This window comes from Alexandromys fortis, unplaced genomic scaffold (genome assembly GCF_014885135.2).
Source record: "Alexandromys fortis isolate MF-2015 unplaced genomic scaffold, M_Fortis_MF-2015_v1.1 scaffold_103, whole genome shotgun sequence".
In the NCBI taxonomy this organism is placed as follows: Eukaryota; Metazoa; Chordata; class Mammalia; order Rodentia; family Cricetidae; genus Alexandromys; species Alexandromys fortis.
The window spans coordinates 6450037-6473012 of NW_026067978.1; the positions used below are offsets into that span (position 1 = coordinate 6450037).

The 22976-nt window shown below is 47.9% G+C and overlaps 2 protein-coding genes across 3 annotated transcripts in view; one reads left to right on the plus strand and one right to left on the minus strand.

The window, feature by feature from the left end:
- The window catches only part of Larp1 (La ribonucleoprotein 1, translational regulator), a 44916-nt gene extending 34331 nt beyond the window's left edge, over nt 1-10585 (plus strand). For both annotated transcript variants that reach the window (XM_050157642.1, XM_050157641.1), the window contains exons 9-19: nt 221-395; nt 500-669; nt 2260-2652; nt 3556-3679; nt 3774-3979; nt 4368-4474; nt 5159-5310; nt 6797-6941; nt 8298-8407; nt 8514-8641; nt 9765-10585. In XM_050157642.1, coding sequence (XP_050013599.1) covers nt 221-395; nt 500-669; nt 2260-2652; nt 3556-3679; nt 3774-3979; nt 4368-4474; nt 5159-5310; nt 6797-6941; nt 8298-8407; nt 8514-8641; nt 9765-9971 — 1917 coding nt within the window. In that variant the 3' untranslated portion in view covers nt 9972-10585. The remainder of the gene's footprint in view (nt 1-220; nt 396-499; nt 670-2259; nt 2653-3555; nt 3680-3773; nt 3980-4367; nt 4475-5158; nt 5311-6796; nt 6942-8297; nt 8408-8513; nt 8642-9764) is intronic.
- Nucleotides 10586-13548: 2963 nt separating this feature from the next.
- Faxdc2 (fatty acid hydroxylase domain containing 2) overlaps nt 13549-22976 on the minus strand; it is a 27272-nt gene continuing 17844 nt past the window's right edge. Inside the window, exons 3-7 of the mRNA XM_050157653.1 lie at nt 20928-21049; nt 16888-17093; nt 16380-16485; nt 15948-16114; nt 13549-15130 (exon numbers count right to left, since the gene is read on the minus strand). Of these exons, the coding sequence (XP_050013610.1) occupies nt 14938-15130; nt 15948-16114; nt 16380-16485; nt 16888-17093; nt 20928-21049 (794 nt within the window). The 3' untranslated portion in view covers nt 13549-14937. The remainder of the gene's footprint in view (nt 15131-15947; nt 16115-16379; nt 16486-16887; nt 17094-20927; nt 21050-22976) is intronic.

Consider the following 22976-nt stretch of genomic DNA (forward strand, 5'->3'; position numbering starts at 1 on the left):
TAGGTGTTGTCTGGATATCTGGACGTTAACTTTCAGACTTGTTGAATAACTTTGATTTTCATGTTTGTACCTTTTATGTGGCTGTCAGTCAGGGAAGATGTGGCCAGATATTTACTACTGCTGCTGGCCTAAATCAGGGGTTTAGGGACCTGGTTGTCTTCAGATCTCTATTTGCCCTAGGTGGGTGGTACTCTTCATTCCTATCGCTCCCCCTCTGCAGGCTCTAAAGGACAGCACGGTGGTAGAGATCGTTGAAGAGAAAGTTCGCAGGAGGGAACAACCCGAGAAGTGGCCACTTCCTGGTCCGCCAATAGTGGACTATTCACAAACAGATTTCTCTCAGCTTCTCAACTGCCCAGAGTTTGTTCCCCGTCAGCACTACCAGAAGGAGACTGGTAGGTGTCCAGTGGGGGCTAGTTACCTTCTTACCCTCCAGTGTGGAGTCGCCGCAAGCCTGGAAATGACTAGGATGATGAAGCCCTGCTTTTCCTCCCTCCAGAGTCAGCACCTGGCTCTCCCCGTGCTGTTACACCAGTGCCAACCAAAACAGAGGAGGTCAGCAACCTGAAGACTCTTCCCAAGGGCCTGTCTGCCAGCCTCCCAGACCTGGATTCTGAGAGCTGGATTGAAGTGAAGAAAAGGCCCCGTCCCTCCCCAGCACGCCCCAAGGTGGGTCAGGCCTGGCTTACTTCTGAGGGTCTAAACTGAAAACCTACGTGCCCTGGATTTTCTGGTGTAGGAATACTGACACAGCCTGTTTCTATTCTTTGGGGACCTCTCTTAGATATCCACCTCAGTTCGTGCATGACTTTTGACAGAATAAGACCACACAGGTGTGACCTAGGCTTCTTGTTTGTAGCTATTCGTTTTTCGTTTCCAGGGCCTTTTGCCCATATCTGTCTTTGGTCTTCTGTATGTAAGTCCCTCTGGCCTTAGAGTTCATGGAGAGAAGTGCAAGTCCTGCAGTGATGGCTAGTGACTTTGGGAAGTTGGTGCTTGTATCAAGGGCTCAGTTTCTGTCTTAAGATGAAGAAAGTCAGAGTCAACTACCCTAGAAAGAGGAAAGCAGTACGTGTGTTGACCACAGGGAGATCACTGCCTTCTTTCCAGGCACCACATTTATTTCCTCTACTCTGCAACCTCAACTCCCTCTTTGGAGACCTTTGTTCTGGGCCTTGTAAAGTGGCCTCAGAGTTGACCTTGGACTTGGTCTTCTATATAATTCTGTCCTTCTATATGTGCTTGCCACTATGTCTGGCTCCCTCATCGTCTTTCCTTCTCTTGTCTGCTCATTCTCAGACTATCTCACTGTTCTTAGCTTCAGCCAAGAGAAACATTGTTGAGTAGATAAGCACCTTCTGAGGTCCAGGCTCTGAATGGAAAGATGGGAGGGGGGGTAACCCCATTCCTCCTGCATAGCATATCTTAAACCTTAAAAGACATGGTTTGGAGTTTCTGTGGGAAGTGCTTGGCCCATCAGAAAATTGTTTCTTGGATGTGTACTGTGTGAGAGACCTACTTCTGGTGTCAGGTACAGTCTGTCTGTCACCACTGAAATGTTTCACCTTACCTTTGGCACATGCTGTCTTTTCTGCCTAGCCCACTCTGTTCCTGCGTATATCCTCTAGTGGCCTGTTCCCAGAAGCTTTTCCTAACCACACTCCACTCTTTCTAGTTCAGCACCCTTCTTGTGCTTACTAGACCTATTTAGAGCCTTTACTGAACTAATCTACAATGACTGCTGGTTCACTTTCTCCTGCTGAGCTGTGAAGTTCCTAAATACAAGGTCTTGCCCATTCAGGCTTTCATACAGAGCCTGGTACTATTGAGTGGGTGCTCACTCATCACACCTTTGCTTATCTGCTGTGGCTGGGATCCAGTCTTAAGTACAGAAACAAGGCTATTTGCCTGACACTTCCTGTCTGCCAAGGTATTAAGTAGATATGATGGAAGAAGGTTCAGCTGTGTTTTGTGTCTGCTTCCAAGAGTCAGTGTGTAGGCTATGAAGGTAAACAGAGACAATTGTTTATGAATGACCGTATAACTGAGTAGAGGAACTGGGCTGCTTTGGGGTGTTTCTTTCTCTGTGAAGCTGAATCCAGAAAGGGTACCTGTGATTTGCTGGTGTTGCCAAGGTTACAGTTGTGATGTTTCTGTACTGAGAGACCAGAGAGCCTCTTGGGTAGTTAGAAAATTTGGTACAAAAGGCTCATGTGTCAATCCCAGGTCATTCCACTTTGGTGTCTGTCTCTATTTCAGAAGTCAGAAGAGCCCAGGTTTTCCCATCCAACTTCTCTGCCTCAGCACCTTCCCTCTCAACAACTGATGTCAAAGGATCAGGATGAGCAAGAAGAACTAGACTTCCTGTTTGATGAGGAGATGGAGCAGATGGATGGGCGGAAGAATACCTTCACTGCCTGGTCTGATGAGGACTCTGATTATGAGATTGATGACCGGGATGTCAACAAGATACTCATTGTCACTCAAACACCACCTTACATGCGTCGGCACCCTGGGGGGGACCGCACAGGCAACCACACTTCTCGTGCCAAGATGAGTGCTGAGTTGGCCAAGGTCATTAATGATGGGCTCTTCTACTATGAGCAAGACCTATGGACTGAGAAGTTTGAGCCTGAGTATTCACAGATCAAGGTGAGACTCAAGCATAGCTTTGGACAAGGGCCTGAGGTTCTTGTAACATGGAGAAGAGGAAGGTTGATTGGCCATGTGACTTTGGGCAGGTACCTTCATTATAGCCTTTTGTCTTTATGTATGAGGGGAAGATTGATGATTGCTACTGTGACAAGAGGAAATATGTATGTGTACAGTGTAAACATAGAGGTGACTAACTGTCCTAGCTAACCATTCATTTTGATGTCACACGGTTGGCTAGGCTCTTGTGTAAGATAAAGTAAAAATTTCAATGTTAACTCTAGTCTTTAAGTATTCAGACACATTAAAAAAAATCTTTTTAGGCCAGGTGGTAGTGGTGCACACCTTTAATCCCAGCACTTTGGGAGGCAGAGACAGATGGTTCTTTGTGAGTTTGAGGCCAGCCTGGTCTAAAGAGCTGGTTCCATGACAGCCAGGGCTGTTATACAGAGAAACCCTGTCTCTGGGGCGGGAGGGGGGGAAGGGGGTCTTTTTAGGAACACTTATTAGTGGAAAATGGAGAAAGAGAGGCTCTTGTGGAGGAGATATTTGTCAGTTTTGGAGTGGCTGTGTTTGGTACTGGGTGGGCCTAGTGGTGAGCTTGTGCAATGAACAAGTAGTAATGTAGAGATGAGTATCAGCTGGCACTGTCCACACAGTTATAGGAAGACTCAGGAAGTGTAAGGGCAGTCTGATGTCTGGAGAGATGTAAAAGGTTAGCATTGACCTCTCTTAAATCGGTACCCTTGTGCCAAGTTACCTGGACTGAGGGATGGTGATGGAGACTAGAATTCTGTGTATAGACAGGGAAGCTATCCTCACCAGTTTTCTGCCAGTCTTGATTCTGAGCCAGCCAAAGCATCTTCCTGACTAACAGCTTCCCCATCTACCTCACATCTACAGCAAGAAGTCGAGAACTTCAAGAAAGTGAATATGATTAGTCGGGAGCAATTTGACACTCTGACCCCCGAACCCCCTGTGGATCCCAACCAGGAGGTTCCTCCTGGACCACCTCGGTTCCAGCAAGGTGAGGGAAGGGCTCCTGAATCCCAGTGTGAGTGAGAGGCATTAAGCCCTAGCCAGAGATTTCCCTGCACATTGACCCCATTCTGCCTCTGCAGTTCCTACTGATGCCCTGGCCAACAAGCTGTTTGGTGCTCCTGAGCCTTCCACCATTGCCCGTTCTCTACCAACCACTGTCCCAGAGTCGCCAAACTATCGAAACGCCAGGACCCCACGCACACCCCGGACCCCTCAGCTCAAAGACTCTAGTCAGACATCACGGTTTTACCCAGTGGTGAAAGAAGGACGGACCCTAGATGCCAAGGTAGGTACTTCAGCTGGGTGGAGTCCTGCCTGTTTTTCTGCCTTGTCTGAGCCAACAAAGGGCCAGGATCCCCTCAGGCAGCATCCTCAGGTTGAGAGCTCACAAAGTAAACTTGAGTATAGGCATGGTCTGCAGAGACTGAGGAGGGCAGACCAGATGCGAGGCCTCAGGAACGTCTCCCTGTTCTTCCACCTCACCCGTGAGATAATCAGAAAATGCTTTTGTAGTGTTGGGGTTATAGCCCTGTTTTAGTGCACAAAGCCTTGTGTTCAACCTCCAGTTGTACCAAAATAAGAAAATGCTTTTGTACTACTTAATACTAAGAACTGCTTGATGTATGTCATAGTCTTAGATGTGTAGATAACAGGCTCTGGTTTCATCTTTACAGATGCCTCGAAAAAGGAAGACAAGACACAGCTCGAACCCCCCCTTGGAAAGCCATGTGGGTTGGGTGATGGATTCCCGGGAGCACAGGCCCAGGACTGCTTCTATTAGGTACTATGGCTGGGCTAATCTGCCTGCCATGTGGGAAGCGTAGCCCAAAGCCTGAGAACTGGAAGCGTCTTTATGTTTTGTTCTTTCATTTTATTTTAAGGTAGGGACTTAACTGTGCAGCCCTCACTGACCTGGAACTTAGTTATGTAGATCAGCCTGGCCTTGAGTTCATAGAGATCCACCTGCTCACAAGATTCTGCCTCTCTGTTGCTGAGATTACCTACATGGTATACCACCATAGATTACCACCATATCTGATTGTAAAGACACGTTGTCATGACAAAACTGGGTACCGTCCCCAGCACCACAGTTCAATGACTCAGCTACTCAGTGTGGGGCTCAGGGACTTTTTAAATTTACTTTTGCCAAATCTAAAAGTAAGGTCTGGAAGTCACCCAGTCTGTGTGCTTGGCTTCCCATGGAGATGGTGGACACTAGACATAGGTGAGGAATTAAGGAAAGTATAAAACTGTGAGGTCCTTGGCATTGATAGATCTCTGCCACCCAAGTCCTCTCAGAACCTCTCCCAAGGTAACTGTACAGAGTTAAAGCTGTAGGTTAAAGCTAGTACAGTACAAGACTGTGCCCTGGCTGGTAGGTCAGAAGGACCTCTCCTAAACTTAGGGGTGGGGCTGAGCGGGAAATTTCTGCCTGGTGGTGCTATCATTCTTGTGACTTCTATAGCTCCAGCCCTTCAGAAGGAACACCTGCAGTTGGCAGCTATGGCTGTACCCCTCAGTCATTACCCAAGTTCCAGCATCCTTCCCATGAGCTGCTCAAGGAAAATGGCTTCACACAACACGTCTACCACAAGTATCGGAGGCGCTGCCTTAATGGTAAGTCAGGGCTAGCCTAGCCCCTGGCAATGCTTAGGGACTGATCCAGTGCCCCAGAGTATAAAGGCTGGAAGGGCAGAGCAGGCAGCAGGCTACTTTTTCTTTTCTCCCTTCCCTCCTATCCCCTTCCCTCCCTCCCCTCTTCACCTTGTTTTTGATGCTCATGGTGTTTGTTCAGATCCTCTGCAGCTAGCTTATTGCTACATCTCACTCTATGGTAGAGGTTTTGTAGTATTTTTTGTTTTTTTTTTTAATATTTTTTTGAGTCAGGACCCTTCTCACTTGAACCTGAATCTCATAGATTTGACTATCCTGGCTGCCTGCTAAGCTCTAGGGATCTGCCTGTGCATGTAGTTCAGGCCAGTTTTTATCTTTATTCCTTTTTATTTTGTACGTATGAGTGTTTTTCCTATATTATGTTTAAGGGTTGGATCCCCTGGAACTGGAGTTAAGGACGATTGGGAGACACATATGGGTACTGGGATCAACACTCAGGTCCTCTGCAAGAACAGCCAGTGTTCCCAACCATTAAGCCATCTCTCCAACTCCTGTATATTTTTTAAGATATATTTTTTATCTTTTTTGTTTTTTTTTTTAATTTCTTTTTTTAAAAATATATTTATTATGTATACAGTATTCTTGGTATTCTGCCTGCATGTGTGTGTGCCTGCAGGCCAGAAGAGGGCACCAGATCTCAATACAGATGGTTCTGAGCCACCATATGGTTGCTGGGAACTGAACTCAGATCTTTGGAAGGGCAGGCAGTGCTCTTAACCACTGAGCCATCTCTCCAGCCCCCAGGCCAGTCTTTCTTACCTTGAACTGCTGCCTCCATCTCCCAAGTGCTGTATTTTATGTATATGAGTATTTTACACACATGTATGTCTGTAACATGGGCGTACCTGGTGCATTTGGAGTCCAGAAGAAGGTGTTGAATCTCTTGGAACTAGAGCTACAGATGTTGTGAGCCACCATGTGAGTGCTGGGAACCACACTGAGGTCCTCTGCAAGAGCAGCCAATGTTCTTAACTGCTGAGCCATCTCTCCTATATGTATACTTTTATGTTAACATGTTCTACTTGTTAATACTAGTTTTACTTTGTTGAAAAGTGATTTATTTTAGGCCTTGTTCTGCCTATTCCTCTAAGTCAGTGGTTCTCAACCTGTGGGTCTTGGCCCTTTTGGCAGCATGGTGTGTGTGTCACATACCAGATACTTACATTACAAATCATAACAATAGCAAAAGTGTAGCTGTGAGGCAGCAAAATAATTCTATGGTTGGGGTCACTACAACACGAAGAACTGTATTAAAGGGTCGCAGCATTAGGAAGGTTGAGAACCAGTGCTCAAAGTGATAGCAGGTGAGACTCAGAGCTTGGCAGATGACCAGGTCAGAGGCCAGTGCTGCCAAGGCCTGTGGAATAGGCAGTTCTGAGTGAATAAAGGGCAGTCTGGCCTGACTATCCTCTCCTGTCTTTCCCATCAGAGCGGAAGCGCTTGGGTATTGGCCAGTCTCAGGAGATGAACACTCTTTTCCGCTTTTGGTCGTTCTTCCTCCGAGATCACTTCAATAAAAAGATGTATGAGGAGTTCAAGCAGCTGGCACTGGAGGATGCCAAAGAAGGCTACCGGTGAGTGGGCCAGTGAGTCAGCTACCAGAGCTGAAATTGGAAATTTAAAGATGAGCAAGGTATTTACATACTCGAATTTCAGAGCTTTAAAGGTTATGTAGTGTGTTTGTGTATACAGGTTTCCTTATTCTTTACCGCTTGGCTCCCTTTATGCCACAAGCAAATCTATCTAAATGAGACCAGGGATGCCTTAGCACATAGGGTAGGCTCTTGACTCCTGCCAAAAGCAGAGGGTCATCTACAGAGCACTGTGAAACACACAGTATTTGTAAATGTGGCCAGTCATTCACTGAATTCCCCCCCCCCAAACAGAGTTTCTCTGTGTAGTTCTGTGACATGTGCCACGCCACCCCCCATTCAGTGAATTTCAGTGGGAACTTTTAATAATATAAGCCCACTGTAACAGTTACAGAGTTTTTCTGAACCACTTCTTTAGAAGTTTGTGTTTTGCTTAATAGTGCTTCTGTGAGCAAGCAGAGTTTCTTTGTGTCCTGGCAAAATAACCACTCAGAGACTTATTAATTAAATGCTCAACCAATAGCTCAGGCTTGTTACTGTCTAACGGTTACATTTTAGATAAACCCATATTTATTATCTACCCTCTGCCATATGGTGGTACCTTCTTTCAACACCTTCATTTTGCTTCTCTCTGTGGCTGCTTTCAACTCCTCAGACGCCGCCCTTTTTCCAGCATCCTCTACGTCTTGCTGTCCCACCTGTACTTCCTGCCTGGCTGCCGGCCAGTCAGCTCTTTTATTAAACCAATCAAGCGGCGCCTTGACAAAGACACATCTTCACAGTGTACAAAAAGACTATTCCATAATAACTTTCATCAGTTTTGTGGTCCTGTAAGATAGAAATCTGTATTTTTGTTCATTTCTTTGGTATCACATTTCTAGTGGTAAACCTTCTGACTGAAGTAAATAAAGAAACCTGCTAATTAGTATGGGTCAGAGAGCTGGTACAGGGATGGGCACATGTTCCTGTGAACAGATAGACAGGAAATAATTTTGACTTCGTGGGCTGTAAGTCTGTTGGGGCTACTCTTCCTGCTTTTGGAGCAGAAAGCAGTAGTTAAGAGACAGAGCAAGCAGGTCACTGTAAATGTAGGATGTGGTGGGCAGAATTGGCTGAGCCTTGGCAGATTGAACACTGTGGCTCTTCAGGGCTGGTGTTAGTGCACTGCTGGAGGATTTTCTGTGGGCCTGCCATGTTTCCGGTCCAGGATAGTTCACTGTCGTAACTGTTCCAGAATTCCTTTGCTAGGCCAGCAAGGTGTGTGCTGTACCACCCACCCCACACTCCCCATGCTACAGTGGGCATTGTGCCAAGCTCACTAGCTTTTGTCCTTTGCAGATACGGTTTGGAGTGCCTTTTTCGATATTACAGTTATGGTCTGGAGAAGAAGTTCCGACTGGACATATTCAAGGATTTCCAGGAGGAGACTGTGAAGGACTATGAGGCTGGTAAGAGTCTGTTAGAGCTGAGCAAGCCCTCCTGGGTCTTGTTGTGTTAAGGCCCCACCTCTCCCTTCATCTCAGCCCAGCTCCCCACCTCTGCCTCTCCTCACAGGTCAGCTCTATGGATTAGAGAAGTTCTGGGCCTTCTTGAAATATTCCAAAGCCAAAAATTTGGACATTGACCCCAAACTGCAAGAATACCTCGGCAAATTCCGACGTCTAGAAGACTTCCGAGTGGACGTGAGTGAAAGCTTCTCTTCTGGCTCCTAATTGTCCTGTAAAGAGCAGCCTCCCTCTTGTGAGGTCATGGTGAGAGTGGACAGCGGGTGCTCGCTAGAGTTGTTGGTTCCCAGCCTCCCTCCTGTTGTCCTTCCCCTCGTGTCACAGCCCACCTGCTTCCCAGGCCCGCTACTGCTAGCTTGTGTCAGGACCAGGACCAGCTACCCTGATAAAATGTACTTGTTCCTTCTGGGAAAAGTTCAGAAATTTGTAAATTAATGTCCAATTCTCCATTGTTTGGAACAGTGCCTGAACAGTGCCATCCTGTGGTGAGTCTGGGTATTGCTTCCGAATATCAAAGGCTGTCTTTAAAGTCAGCTTAAGTGACACATGATTGGTACCTGTGCTAAGGGGTGCTGGGGGTGTACCTCAGTGGTAAGGTACATGTTTAGCAGCATTCAAGGCCCTGGGTTGGCTGACCATCACCAAAGAAGACAGAAAAGACTTTAACCAAAGTTTATAATGTAGCACTCTCTGTTGTTCTCTTGAGAACTTTGAGCAGAAAGTGGTAGGTGTAAGTAAGTAGCAATAGCCATCAGTTATTTTTCAACTGATACTGTTTGCAGTGTTCAGACTAGTAAGCCCACTAGGCTTGTGTTCTTACCCACTCTTTGGGGAGGAGAGTATGTTCAGAGAACCTATAGGTAGCTGGGTACTTTTGGTGACCTTTAGTTAGGGCAGACAGTCTTCATTGTTGACTTGTGGGCTTAGTGAGGGCTGGAGTAAGACAGTCCCAGTGTATGTGGCCCTGTGGAGCCAATACATGCACCATGCTGTATGCCACAGGTCATCTCCTAAGTAAGAGACCCCTTCATAGAAGAGGACGAATAATTTGTAGGGTCAAAACCTGGTCTTCAGAATGTAGGCCTAAATATAGGAGGTCTTTGACAAATTACTTGATCTGTTTGGTCAGTTAACCTTATTTCTGGTATTGTCAACATGAAAGGACAGGATGATCCCTACTTCATTTGTAAATCAAACCATTGTCTACATTTGGAGGTCCATGGAAAGGAGGCCTCTGATTGGTCCTGGAAAGTGGTGTGACTAGTACTCTCTCTGACCACTTGTGACTCCTCTATTACAGCCCCCCATGGGCGAGGAAGGCAACCACAAGCGACACCCAGTGGTAGCAGGAGGCAGCGGTGAGGGCAGGAAGCGGTGCCCTTCCCAGTCTTCCAGCAGGCCTGCCACTGGGATCTGCCAACCCCCTACGACACCTACTGGCCAGGCTACTCGGGAAGATGCCAAATGGACAAGCCAGCACTTGGACACACTGACTTTGGGAAAGTGAATGCCCAGAAGCCCCCTGGGGTTTGGAATAGAAGGGGTGGGGTGGGCGAGGATCCATGGGGGTGCCCAGTCCCAGGAGAGTGGACAGTGAAGGGACAGGCCTGGAGTTACTAAGATAGGCCTTTGCACTAAGTAGCAGTGTACACCATTTGGGCTATTAGTGGTGCCCCTGGGCAGGAGCCTCCAAGTCTCCCCTTCCCCTTCTGTCTCCATGACTTCCATCTTAACTTCTAAGGGGGGAGGGAAAGGGGGGAGATTTTTATATATATATATATATACATACATATATATATATCAAGTTTTAAATTATTGATAGTTTGTCTGGATTACCAAAATCACTCTTCAGCCCTTTCTTGCGGCTGTTAGCCGACCTGTGTCCCTGCCTCTTCCCGCTCCCCTCAAGCCAACTATGCAGCCCACCAGAAGACTCTGGCGGTGCCCATGAGCCCCAGAAGCACCAGCCCCTTGATCAACTGGGGTTTGCCATCACCGTGTCCCCTGCTGTTCCGCATACCCTTCTGCCACCTCTGGGGGAAGGAAACCAAAGGATCTCAGAGTGGGGGTCGGGGAGTTTTAGCCTCTCCTGCCCTCCCCCCCTCCCCAGCCCAGAGACGCTGCTCACACCAGAAGAGACTATTGAAAGATGATTTATTTTATTTTTCGTCTGACCTTTCCATCCTTGGGAAAACAGAAAACAAAACAAAACAAAAAAAACCCAAACCAAAAAAAAAAAAAACCAACAAACAACAACAACAAAAGAAAAAAAAAAGACAAAATCGACCATAAAAAAAAAGACAAAAAAAATCAGAGCCCACCTAATCCATAGAAAGTGATGTCTTTACCCCTCCTTGGAATTTTTCTTCTGTTCTGTTTTTGAAAATAATATTTTTTTAAAAGTTGCCTTATTGTGGAGCGGGAACCTGAACTAATGCCCAAATGCCTGTTTTCCTCCTTGAGCCTCCGAAGAGCTCCACCTGCCTGGGATGCCCCTGGGCTTGGACTAACTAGAATTTTCCTTGGGACTGAGTTGCACGTACGGGGCCTCCCACCTGGAGGCAAGAGAGTTGGGGGCAGCTCAATCAGAGCTGTGCCCAGGACACTCCTGCTGTTTCATCGTCTCAAGCTGATGTCCTGTGTCTGCACACTGCTGCCGCTGTCCTTGTTCTGCTTGCTGTCGTCTGACCAGGCTCACCCTGCCCTTCCTCGGAACCCCAAGGCCAAGTTTGCTTCAGACTGTCGTAAACAGAGTTGATCTTGTCTGGCACACATTTGTCCTCAGCCTGAGTGTCTCCCCAACCACAGGGCAAGGAGGTGAGCATCCACTGATGGCCACAACTTAGATCTGTGTCTGACCTCGAGGAGGTGTATCTCACAATGTGGAGAAAGGTGCCATTCTTCAAGGGTTTGGTGTGATCTTCCCATCTTAATACCCCACGACCCCCAGCAAGCCATCTCTGCCCACCCTCTCACTGACCCTGCCTGGGATCAAGGGGTGAGAAGAACCGAGGGCTGGGGGATCCTGCCTTTTGGTGAAGTCCTGTGGCAGGAAGGTATATGCGGACATAGAGTATACCTGACTTCTCTTTTTAAGCCACCATCTGCCTGAGCTGCCCTGCACATGCTAGAAGAGTGGCTAGAGGCTGCTGTCATCAGGAGTCGGGGAGGGTGATGAAGAATAAAAGCTGAGGGAGCTTAATGCTCACCTCCCACACTGGGATCCAGGCAGCGCTAGGGCGGGGGGTATATGTAATCTTGCTCAGTTACTGAAATTTGTGTGGTCCTCCTCGAGCTCCTCTGTTGTCCCAAAAGCTGGGACTAGGACACAGCATCCCAGGCTGGCAAGAGCTTGCCCTCTGTTTTGGGGTACCTTGTTGATTTAACTTGTGCCCTGCCCCACTCTGCCCTCCCGGTGCTTAGTATGTGTAAATCCCATGTCAGCTCCTGTGACTTAGGTGTCTCAAACGGTATAGGAACAGGATCTGCAAATGGGATCTGAGACCTTCCCCAAAGTCTGGTACCTGCCCTATGGTACACCTTCACCAAATAGTGGGCTTCCTTTCCTTTTCCTGCTCAGCCCTGTACTGTATCCAGTACCACAGAACCTCAGGGCTTTGAGGCCCAGGGTGGGGGAAAGTTGTTCCCATCTAGACTATCCAGGCTAGGTTTGCCATCTTCCGGATCCTCTCAGGCCCTCTGAGGGAGGAAGCCCCTTTGGGGCGGGAAGGCAAGGCTATCATCTCAACACAGGCTGAGGAGGGGTGGGAGTGAGTGAGTGTGAGTGTGTGTGTGTGTATGTGTATATTTGTTGTGACATGTTAGGAGTTGACGTTGCAGAGTAGTTTACATCTTCACCTTCTGAAGACACTTGAATTTAGGACCGATGTATCTGTGACAAGTATTCCAGGAGTGGCAGGGGCCAGCAGAGCAAGCTACTTCCCCATCACCATCTTCCCATGGGATCCAAGACCTAAGATAGAGGCAGCCTGCCAAACTGAACCTCCTTCATCCTCTGCCTGTACAGGGTGGTCATTGGCCTGGGCCCAGCAAGGGGCAGATTGTGTTCTGCCCTCTGAGCCTCAGAACAAATGCACTACTCGAAGAGAAGGCTGCATGGCCCTGCTCCAGCCTGGACCTGGGTTCAGACAGAGGTGCTGAGCCCTGTGTCAGATTGTTAAATGTTTTTGTTCTGTTGCTCTTTCCCACTCCTTTCTGATGACATTTACAAAGAAAAGCAAGCTGCTTGGAGGGTCTGGAAGCAAGGGAAAGGGTGTGAAGACAAGGCTAATGGTGGAGTGTACCAGAGGCTTGGGTTACCTGGTCCTTTGGATGGGAGCCCCAGAATACCTCTCTTGTTAAAGGGCCCCTAGACTCTCCCCAGCCCCACTCTCTCCTCCAGCTATGGTGATGGCAGAGGCAGAAGAGAACTCTAAGCTCAGTTCTCACAGGAGAGGAAAACTCGTCATGGGCTTTTCAGAGAAGGTTCCACCTTAACGCTCGTACATTGTCTTTACCATGTGCTAGGATATCACATTCAACAGGACAAAAAAAATTGTAAAATACTTGAATGAGCTTGTATCATAACATTAATATTATTGAGAGTGTCTGCTTCCCAGGCTGAAGTGATTCATTCTTCTGGTCCTGCTCTAGTCCTTTGTAATTGGTGATAATTATTATGCTTTTTCTTTTTAATACAAAAAAAATGTATAAAAATAAAAACTTGAAAAGGCAAAAAAAAAAAAACAAACTGGTTGGTCTCCCATCTGAAACACTGCTGTTGGGTGTCAGAGTGCAACCTGGTGTGTGCCCCCAGGTAAGAAGCCCACACTATCTCTGCATGAGCATAGTTGTTGCTGTGTTTGTTTTTAAGAGTTTCTTAAATTTAAGAACAATGATGTGTTCTTAAAAACATCATTGGTGGATGATAACTGCCACCAATGGCCTTCTGTAGATTGCCGGGTGAGCCATACTCACCTCAGTCACAGTCATTAGAGATGGCCTTGTCAGCTGGCTCCTCGGTTGTGTGGCCTTACTTTCTAGTGCTTTACAGTGTGTGTATGGGGAGGGGGCAACACAATCTGTTAGTTTTATAGAGACTTTATTTACATGCTTTGTCACGCTTTTATGAAGAATTTAAGACCTTATTCACCAATATTAGGGCCTTATAGAGACGGGCCATGTACTCTTTTTTTTTTTCTAAATATTTATTATGTATACAATGTTCTGTCTGTGTATATGACTGCAGGCCAGAAGAGGGCACCAGACCTCATTACAGATGGTTGTGAACCACCATGTGGTTGCTGGGAATTGAACTCAGGACCTTTGGAAGAGCAGGCAATGCTCTTAACCACTGAGCCATCTCTCCAGCCCCCTCTCTGTGGTTTTGGAGCCTGTCCTGGAAGTAGCTCTTGTAGACCAGGCTGGTCTCGAACTCACAGAGATCCGCCTGCCTCTGCCTCCCAAGTGGCCATGTACTCTTGACAGTACTTCATCTCCATTTTTTAATTGTCCCTGCCCCCTTGGATGATAGCACAGAGAGTATTGCTCATGAGAAAGGGAATGGCTGTCATCCAGCGATGGGGGTAAAGTGGAGGAGTGGGTTTGTATTTGAAGGAATCCAAGAGCACAGGTTACCAAGGCCAGAGGAGGCTAGGACTGCCGGCAAAGTGCTAGGTTGCCAGCTGACCCAGTCTTGTGTTGGCCTCAGCACCATGGGGTGAAGCCCTGTTTTGGAGAACTGGCTTACCGGACATCGACGTTTTGCTGTGTTTGTCTAGGCTGGCTGTGAACTGGACCTAAATCTCCAGAGCAGCTGTGAACTACAGTGCAAACCGCTGTACTGTGCTGTGTGGGTTTTTTTTTAAAAAGGTGTTTTATTTAATCTACAATAAGGAGTCTTGACTAACCTTGAACTGAACATGTAAGACTGGCACAGTTGTGCAGAGATTTAACAAATGGTAATGGTGGCAGCCTTCCAGATCCACCTTAACAGTTGCCAAGTTCTTGGGATCCCAGGGTTCCCAGTCACGAGCTGTCAGGAGAAGAAACCCTGCTGCTATAGCTCACCGTTGAGTTACCATTTAAAGATTGAACCGTGTGTTCTCAGGGTAATTGCTGGGGGGAGATTTTTAATCAGTAATCATCCAGTCCTACTGCCAGCCCATTGTCCCCCAGGGGAGCCAAGTGTGGGAATTGGAGCAGAGGACCGAAGGAGACCACCAGATTCTTGGTGACTTTCCTTTGACTGGCCTCCAACCCAAATAGCTAGTTCTTTTTCCCTAAGTCAACTCCTGGGCCCAAGGTAACATGACAAGTAGTTTGGGGGAAGCTCAGGTCCGCCCTTTCATGGCCTTGTCCTGGCAGGAAGCTTGTATTTTTCCTGTACCCTAATGGTACAATCCTTAGAGTATGGTAGCAAAAGGAGGCAAGTTGTTAAGGGCATCATGGCTCCCGGGCAGTCTCCACACCTTCTACTTGTGAGGGAACAGTTGGGATGGTCCAAGAGAACTCTCCATCTTCTTGGGAGGATCAGGGATGCTCTCTGAAAGTGGGGTGAAGCCCAGCAGGAGGACATGTCTCTCATAGGCCTTGGTCTGCTTAAAGATGATGTCAGTCCCATGCAGGTGGTCCAGCACTCCCAGTACCCCATAGCACTGGTTGAACCTGCAGGAGAAAAGAGAATCTTCCATTTGAAACTGTTGGGAAGCTGTGCTTCTCTCAGCCCTCCTTTCCCATACTTAGCATCACCATGTTGCCCAGCTGTAACAGTAGAGCCTGGAGCATTTGAAGTCTGTTGGAAGGTAGTTTAGGGTTTTGTTGTTGTTCTTGAGACAGTTTCACCAAACTCAACTGAAATTCACTATGTGCAGCTGGCTTTAAACTGACACTATTAATGCCTCAACTTCCTCAGTGCTAGGATTAAAGTTGTGAGCCACTGTGTGATTATTTCTGAACTGGAGGACTGAACCCTGGGTCTCGCACATGCTAGGCAAGAGCCTGCCAGCCCTCTTCTGGGTATGATGCATGATTACTTTAAAAAAAAAAAAAAAAAACTCAAGCCAGGCAGTGGTGGCGCATGCCTTTAATCCCAGGACTTGGGAGGCAGAGGCAGGGGGATCTTTGTGAATTCAAGGCCAGCCTGGTCTACAAGAGCTAATTCCAGGACAGGCTCCAAAGCTACAGAGAAGCCCTGTTTTGAACCCTCACCCCCACCCTGGACAAAAAGAAAAACTCTCAAAACCAAGAAAAGAGCCCACATTCCATAAGTGCCGAGTTTTTAATGTACATAGGTTCTGAGATGATTTAAAGCTCGAGATTCAGCAAACCCAAAACCCAAATAATGGTTAACATTATGAACTGCAGGAAGAAACCTGATGTCAGGGAAAAAGATGTCAGGGAAAACTCCCTGACTGGCTCACATTTAGATGGAGACAGCACTGTCCACAGAGACAAGAATTGAGAAAGGGTGCTGTTGGCTTACTTGAGATGGTGGTAGTCATGGAACTCAGGTGAAGGCAGGAAGGGCAGATGGTAACCACAGTGCGAGACAGTGGTGACGATGAGAGCAAGGGACAACCACACAGTGATGGAGGACAGATGAGAGCCCATTGCTAGTGGACCCACCATAACTGGCAACATGTTGGAAACCTGTAAGAAAAAGGATGGTCCTGGAGAGAGCCAGCTGGATGCTTACTCTGCCCTTCATGGTGCTGCAGGGAGACCTTGAATTGTAAATTAGATAGCTCAACTTAGTTTCACTTCCTCTTCAGCAGAGTCGGTGTGTAAAAAGTTGTTGGGGGAGAATAAGAACACAGTGGGCACCTGGCACAGCCAAGAGATGGCAGCTATTCAGTGGGAAGAAAAAAAAATAAGGGCAGGGAACTACATCTGTGGCTCCAGGGGCTGTATTTACCACATGTTCTATAGGGTGGGCATAGATCGAGATCACACCAATGGGTGCTGTCCATTCGTGATGTTTCTTGTGAATTTTCTTGTACAACGTTGGGTGGTGAAGGAGCCTGGAAAGATAATTTATAGTTGGTAATTGCCAGCTCACCCTTCTCCCTCCTGAGCAGATAGATCATCAGAAAAGAAAGGTAAGAATGAGGTTTCCATCTGTGGAGCTGGCATCTACTCCTTGCCTCTAGTCTGACTGGATGATGAGGCTGATCTAAGTTGCCTGACAACCCCAGTGGTAAAGTAAACTGATGTCTAGAAAGGACTATCTGAAAGTGGATGGTAACTGACCCATTCTCTCATACTAACGGCAGCTTTCCCTTCCCTTGGCATTGTGTCAACTTGGAGAATCAGTTGTGTGTCTAGCGATTTTGGGGTAGGGCCTGAGGACAGAGACCACACGGTTTAGTGACTACTGACCATGGAGCTGTGCCAGGGTGAGGCCAGCTGTGCACATAGCTCACCGGTGTGAGTAGTAGAACAGGATTTCCTCCACGAGGGTGAAAAAGGTCAACTCCACAAGGAACCAGTGAAAGGTGGGAAGCTCTTGGCAGCAGGGGTCTCGCCTCCACTTGAAGAAAGGATAGAAGATGACCAGCATGGGAAGAGAAATCATAGTCTGGTTGAAAAGAACTGTGCGGATAGACTGGCGCAACTTCACGGGGTCAACCTGCCGGAGAACAGAAGGAGTGGGGAGGGGGCACACATGAGAATTAGGTTTCTACCTAACCTGCTCAGGGTAGGCTTCTGGGATTCACTGGGGTAGTCCATAGGTGGGCTGGCAATGCTGAGTGGTACAGTTCTGTCCTCGAGAATGTCCCATCAGAACATGCTCTGTGGGCCAGAGTCCACCACTGACTGCTGAGTTCTGGCCCACAGAACACCTAGTGCTGTGCTTGCTCTACAGGGACAATGAAACAAATACCAGTTAAACACGGAGATATAAGCAGTGATGGTGGGCTCGGCCTTTTTTTTTTTTTTCCTTGTTTGTGTTTCAAGACTTCAAACTCATAGAGATCCACCTGTCTCTGCCTCCTGAGTGTTGGGGTTAAAGGCGTGCGCCACCACTGCCCAACAGGCTCAGCCATCTTGAAGCGTTCCAGAAGAGGTCTATGTGACCTCAGAGCTAGCTGGACTGCCGAGCTTCATAAAGGGAACAAGGCATCTGCATGGGTGTGAGGACAGCATGGGCAGGTCCCCAACCTCAGCTCTACTTGTGGCCAACCCAGAGAGGCTGAGCAGATGACAAACTTGTCCCAGGAGAAAAGACTAAATGGTTGCTTTGGATTGTCTGCCTAACTGGCAGCCTCCACCAAGTGCCCTGGTGTCTACAGGATCACTGTTGGGAATATATGAGAATTGGGCTGACAGAAAGGAATGAGGCAACAGAAGACTAGAAAAAATAGTCATCCATTGTCTCAAACTTGGAACAATTTGGAGAAAGTTATTAAATGGTTGACTGAACTATGTAGATGAGTCTATATTTTTCCTACATTTCTCTCTGTTTAAAACTTTCTTACTATTAAATGCTTGGGGAAAAAAACCAGACAAGAGGAAGGACAGACTACATAGCTAGTTGAGGGGCTGCAAAGATAACTGAGACAGTATAGACAGCTCTGAGTGTGTAGACGACTGGACTAGGTATAGACAGCTCTGAGTGTGTAGATGGATCTATCAGAGTGCTTGCCCTCAATGGGGAGCATAACAGGTGGCAGTGTGTATTTTTGGTAAGTGGGGCCGGGGCTGGGGAAAAGACTGAGTGGTAAGGAACACTGTATTTACAGAGGACCCTGTTTGATTTCCTCCATGCATGTTGCAGCTCCAGACTGTCAATCTGATAACCTGTCCTGAACTCTGGGTATGTGTGGTACACAGACATACAGCAGGCAAAGCACCCGTACATATTTTTAAAAATCTATTTTCCTGCCTCCCACTCAGATGCTGGGATTCTAGGTGTGTGTCAACACACCCAGCCAAGGTTTGTGTTTTAATTTTAGAGTTGGAACAAGCAAAGCATTTATGTGATAATGCAGAGAAAAAATAAACTGGGTTGGGAGAGAGACAGAGTAGTAAGAAAGAGGGAAGAATGCTGAAGCCATTTCCTGGGTCAAAAAGGACAGGAGCCAGGACACATGGCAGGCACAACCCAGGACAGAGCGTGAGACCCAGCGCTATGGGATCTGGGCATGGAGTTTCATTCCATTTCCTCAGTACAGTGGGGTCCAGACTAGGAAGGAGGAGGTGGGAGGGCAGAGGTGTCCATAGACAAGGAGGAGATAGGGGTGTCTCTGAGCAGGCTGGGATCCTAGGAATGCCTGCCACACTCAGCTCCCTCGGTCATCTGTTCCTGGGATCCTGTTAAGTCAGCCACCTCTGAGCCCAGTGGTGGTGGTGCACATTTTTAATCCCAACTCTTGGGGGGCACAGGCAATTAGATCTCAGTGAATTCAAGGCCAGCCTGGTCTACAAAGCAAGTTCTAGGATAACCAGGACTGTTACACAGAGAAACCCTGTCTTGAGAACCTCCCCCCCCCAAAAAAAAAAAAAAAAAAAAAAAGACGGGACAAGAAAAAGAGAAGAGCACCTCCTACAGCTAGCCAGGGACTAGATGTTCCCAAGGTCCTTCCTGAAGTGTCCTCAGAAAGTCTGAAACAGCTGTGCTGGCCTTGGAGTGACAAGTTGAACTCGGCCTGCCTCTGGGGCCTGGATTAAAACTTGACCGGTTCCCCCACCTCTAGCCCCGCCTACTGCTCTCCTGTCACTGCCTATAGGAAGGTTTCTAGGTACCGTGTGGTATTCAGATCTGTAGACTGGGGAGGATCCTTTGGAGCCCTGGGGCTAGAAAGGCCCAGGGTGGGGCTGAGATGCCTGTCAGTGGGTAAAGTGCCTTCCCTTGGAGTATCCTCGGAGCCCTGGGTGCAGGATAACCCGGTGAGGTGGTGGAAGGAAGATCAGGAGTTATCATCATCAGCTGTATTGCAAGTTGGAGGCCAGCCTGGGCTCCATGAGACCTTGTTTGGGGTAGGAGAGAAGAAAGAAGTTCTGGTCCATCTCATGTCCTACCCAGGGCCCATGGCAAAGCCTTATCTGACATGAAGGTCAGTGTTCACAGTGCTCAGCCTCAAAGATGAAGGCATGAGTCAGTGGTGGCTGCTTTGGAGACGGCAGGCCTACTAATGCGGACACAGAGGGCTCCAGTCTGTTCTGCCAGAGTGGGCTGCAGGAAGCCCTCCCAGCTTTCTGGCAGCTGCCATCTCAGGAGGAGACCACTTCAGAGGACTCCATCAGGACTCCTTTCAACCCTACTGCCTTTGGTGCCAGGCTGGGCAGACTGCCTTGAGAGCAGAAGTGACTCACCGGGCACCTGGGCAGATTAAGTGCCAACTGCCAGGACAGGGTTTGGGTGGGGCTGAGGGAACAGTTTGTTTTCAGAATCAGCCTCTGCCCTGTTGTGTAAGATCGTCTCTGCAGGTTGTCAGAACACCGGGAAGGCTGGTCCAGACTGCAGTGTGGTGATTGAACCCCTACAGTGAGCAAGTGCCGGCGCTGTTCCTGCCTTACTGGGGTTGTTTTGAGAACACACACTACTGGTTGCCTCGGATGATGGTGGCTCATGCCTTTAATCCCAGCTCTCGGGAGGCAGAGGCAGGCAGATCTCTGAGTTCGAGGCCAACCTGGTCTATATAGTGAGTTCCAGGACAACCAGGGCTACACAGAGACCCAGTCTCAAAAAAACATTAAACAAAATAAAAAGGATTTGCTAAAACGACCACCTTATACACCCAGAGTCTGCACCATCCCCAGCCACCCTGGGGATGACTCCCTTGGGATAGTAGATGTCTGGTTTCAGATCCATGGTCTCAGTGCCCTGGGTAAAGTGCTGCTGGTATCTCAGAGACAGCCCAGTCCAGGTGGAGGCAGTCATTCCTTTTCCTAATATGCTAAGCACAGTATCATGAGGCAGCCTGTGGTGGGAATAAGGAGACCAGGACATTGGTCTAGACTGGCTACTGGCTGAGTGGCCTTTCCATTTGATATTTTTTTGGTTTTGTGTGTGTATGTGTGTGTGTAGGTGCCTCTGAGCCCAGAATAAATGGAGCTGGTTCTTTTCTGACACTGGAGTTCCAGGGACCAAGCTTAGGTCTTTGGGCTTGGCAGGAGATGCCCTTACTTGCTGTATCATGTCACTGGCCTTTTCTTGTAGACAAGGTCTCAAGTACCTAGGTACCTTCAGACTTCCTGTGTTGCCAAGGACGACCTTGAACTTCTAATCCTCCTGCCTCCACTTCCCTGAATGCTTGGATTATAGCTGCACACACTAGCGCTTTGGGGATGGAACCCAGGGCTGTTCCTGGGCTAGACAAGCACTCTACCTACCAAGCACGCACACACACCCAGCTTCCTTCTCTTTAACCTTCTGGATTAGGGTGCCTCTAAGGTAAGCCTTTGTCTTGCCCTGACTGGTTCCTGCATTCTCAGCACTCAGAGATGCAGTGACACTTACCGGCTCATTCTTGCCCAGTTGGATGCGGTAGCGGGAGATGAAGGTGGGTTTCCCTGTTGTGTCCACCATCAGTAGAAGGCCGTTGAAGCCCCAGAAGCACAGTGCAGGCACGAGGGCGGCCCCTGAGGCAGGGAGCAGAGGGAGTTAGAGCAGCCCCAGGTCACACAGTGGAACTGAATGAACCCCTGAATAGACCTGTCCCCTGCCTGGTGACTGTCCCAGCCATGGAACCTGGAAAAGTCACTATCTGTTCTGTCTTGTCTGTCCGTGTGTCTCTGTGTGCTTCCCCCTCCTCTGTGTGTGTGTGTGTGTGTGTGTGTGTGTGTGTGTGTGTGTGTGTATGTATGTATGTATGTATGTTTGAGATGGTCTCACTGCATAGTCCAGGCTGACTTTGAACTCATAATAGATTCCTCCCCTGCCTCTGCCTCTCAAATACTGGGATTAAAAGTGTGTACATACCTGGGGTTTGGGGTTTTGTTTTTTACTTGTTTTGAGATACGGTCTTACTCTATCCTAGTCTAGTTTGAAACTCTTGTATAGTCCTGACAGACCCCAAACTCATGGCAATGCCCCTGCCTCAGTGCTGCTGGGATAACAAGTGTTTCTGCTGTACCCTCTCAGCACAGTTACCGCTGGTGTGCCCTTTTGTTCTCACACATGTTCCTATGTGGATGCTGAAGCGATTTGCCTGATCCATTGTCCCCATCGCTGATGCTCTCTAAAATATTTTAGAAGCCGGGCTGTGGTGGTGCATGCCGTTAATCCCAGCAACTGGGAGGCAGAGGCAGGTGGATCTCTATGAGTTTGAGGACAGCCTGATCTACAGAGTGAGTTCCAGGACTGTTTACACAGAGAAACCCTGTCTCAAAAAAGAAAACAATTTTAGAAAATACTGATCGAAGGCAGGAGGCTCGGAAGCTCAAGGGTCATAGGCCATTCTTGGACATCCTGGGATACGTGAAACCCTATGCCAAGAAGAAGAAACATAGACCTGGGTGGCTTAGTGGGTAAAGCTCTTGCTAGATAAGCCTGATTTGTCTTCTGACCTCCGCACACGGACTGTGGCACGTGCATGTCCCCGCCCACATCACACACAACAATAATAAGTAAAAATTAAGAAAACACTGACGAAGACACATTCATCTGGCTTTGTTTCACGTCCCACATTCTCATGTCTTTAGTCTTCCCTCCAACAGTCATCCAAGGGACACAGCGGAGCTGCCTAACTGCTGTGGCCTCTTCTTGGATTGGGACTCCTGAAGGATAGACAATTTCGCTGAGCTCTGTCTCTGTCCCCTTCCTCTAGTGCTTTCCTTCCCCTGGGGTAGGAGGGATATAGGAAGGACTTGGCCAGGGTGAGATGACCACTGGTAGACCCATTCTGCAGGATAGTTGGAAAGACTTTGACATGAAAAAGAAAGAGATAGAACGCAAATACACAAAGGGTTATGCATAGACATGCTGATACATGATCTTCAGGAATAACAAGAAAAGCCTAGCAGTGTGGTGCAGGCCTGTAATCCCAGAGGTAGGCAAATCTCTGAGAGTTCAAGGTAAGCCTGGTAAACAAGCGAATTCCAGGACAGCCAGGCAGGGCTACACAAAGAAACCCTGTCTCAAAAAATCAAAGTCACAGGAAAATCTGGGGGCTAGAGAGAGGAGGGAGCTTAGCAGTTAAGATCACTGGTTGCTCTTCTAGAGGACCCAGGTTCAATTCCCACTCCCCACATGGTGGCTCACAACCATTTGTGACTCCAGTTCCAGGGAAATCAATACCTTCTTCTGACCTCCCAGGTCCTGTATGAACATGGTGCACAGACATGCATGAGGCACACACACACACACACACACACACACACACATATAAAGTAAGTAAATAGTTTGGTTTATGGGTGGTTTTTTTTTTTTGTTTTGTTTTTTCTTTTCTTTTTTTTCGAGACAGGGTTTCTCTGTAGCTTTGGAGCCTGTCCTGGAACTCCCTTTGCAGACCAGGCTGGCCTTGAACTCACCAAGATCCGCCTTTTTTTTTTTTTTTTTTTTTTTTTT